Below are 1,461 nucleotides of genomic sequence, written 5' to 3'. Positions count from 1 at the left end.
ATGTATGGGAAATGGGATAGTTTATTTTACTTTGTTAATGTTACAGATGTAAATGGAGATGGGTACATGGATTCAATGGAACTTGAAGCTATATTTGATAAAGATGTAAGTATCTAATGGTAGTTTTAATGAGCCATCTTCTTAGTTGGTCTTTAAATAATAAATATTTCTTTGAAAACTCTAAACTTATCTTTTGGCGCAATATGTTTTGAACATTTTATATAATATAATAAAAACAGTTTCTTATTTAGTTTTTGACTGCCGGAAGCCTGACTTAGTTTTAAATTCAAATATACACTTATAATTAGAAGTTTATTAAAATCTTTTTATTCTTCAGCTTTCCAAAGTATATGCGGACAACAGTGAAGAGAGCATCATGCAGATGGAAGAGGAGAGGACACGGATGCGGGAGCACGTGATGAAGGAGGTTGATAAGAACAATGACGGTCTCATCACTCTGGAAGAGTTTCTTAAATATTCAGACACACCAGAGTTTGCAAACCCGGATGAAAACAGTTATAAGGTTTGTTGTAACAGTTTATTCTTGTATTTAAAATAAAAAGAAATCCGTTAAGCATTTTAAGTGTTGATTTTAGAGCATAAGAGTAAAAATATTTGTAAAAAAACATAGAAGGTGAAGAAAAAGAGTTAAAACTTTTGAAATTCATTTCTGTGAATTCTTTCTATTTCATGTATTAACTCATCCCATTTTCATATGAAGACAATTGACCAAATGCTGTTGGAGCACACTCTCTACACACAAGATGAGCTTCGTAAATACAGAGAGAACATTTCTGACCAAGAACAAGAGATTAAAGCAAAACTTGAAGTATTGAAAGCACAAGCGAAGACGTTGGGTGGAATGAGACGGGAACTTGGTGATAATAGGCGAGAAGCTGCACTGGTAAGGAGTTTAATATACTGTTTTGCGTATTTACTATATGGGTTCAAGACTTGGTGTTGCTTATATAATATATTGTGTTGGTATGTGCCTTGGTCAAACACAATTATTCCACGTCGTCCTTAATTGGTTGTTTAGATTTCAAGGAAATATTTTTAAATATAAAAAAAATCGAAAAAGAATCCTCTCTTTATAGAAAAAGCTTAAAAAGTATTCTATATTTAGTATTTTTTTTACCATTTTTGATTCTTTTTACTAAAAAAGGAATGTGTTTTATGTTGGCATACTAATTCCTGTCATTTCTGATGCCAGAATTCTTTGAAAAAGTTTTCAATTTTGCTTACTTGTTTAGGATGGTATCCAAGAGCATGAACAAGCATACTTGGAACACAAGGAACAACAAATAAAACAACAGGAAGAAAAAATACAGGAGTTGCATAAAGATCTTCAGCAACAAAGTAAAGAGGTTTTGCAAATGAAAAGTGAAATGGCAAAGGTAAGTTTTTATATTTACTTATTTAGGTATAATACAAAAAAATGCATCCTAATATTTAATATTT

At 31.0% G+C, this 1,461-nt stretch overlaps 1 protein-coding gene across 1 annotated transcript in view; it reads left to right on the top strand.

Annotated features, from left to right (window-relative positions):
• Positions 1–1,461, top strand: part of LOC104265752 (nucleobindin-2-like) — a 1,668-nt gene continuing 207 nt past the window's right edge. The window contains exons 1-4 of the mRNA XM_026834635.1: positions 1–105; positions 338–523; positions 722–904; positions 1,254–1,397. Of these exons, the coding sequence (XP_026690436.1) occupies positions 1–105; positions 338–523; positions 722–904; positions 1,254–1,397 (618 nt within the window). The remainder of the gene's footprint in view (positions 106–337; positions 524–721; positions 905–1,253; positions 1,398–1,461) is intronic.

Source organism: Ciona intestinalis, chromosome 5, assembly GCF_000224145.3.
Source record: "Ciona intestinalis chromosome 5, KH, whole genome shotgun sequence".
Lineage (NCBI taxonomy): Eukaryota > Metazoa > Chordata > Ascidiacea > Phlebobranchia > Cionidae > Ciona > Ciona intestinalis.
This window is presented reverse-complemented; position numbering and strand designations above follow the sequence as displayed.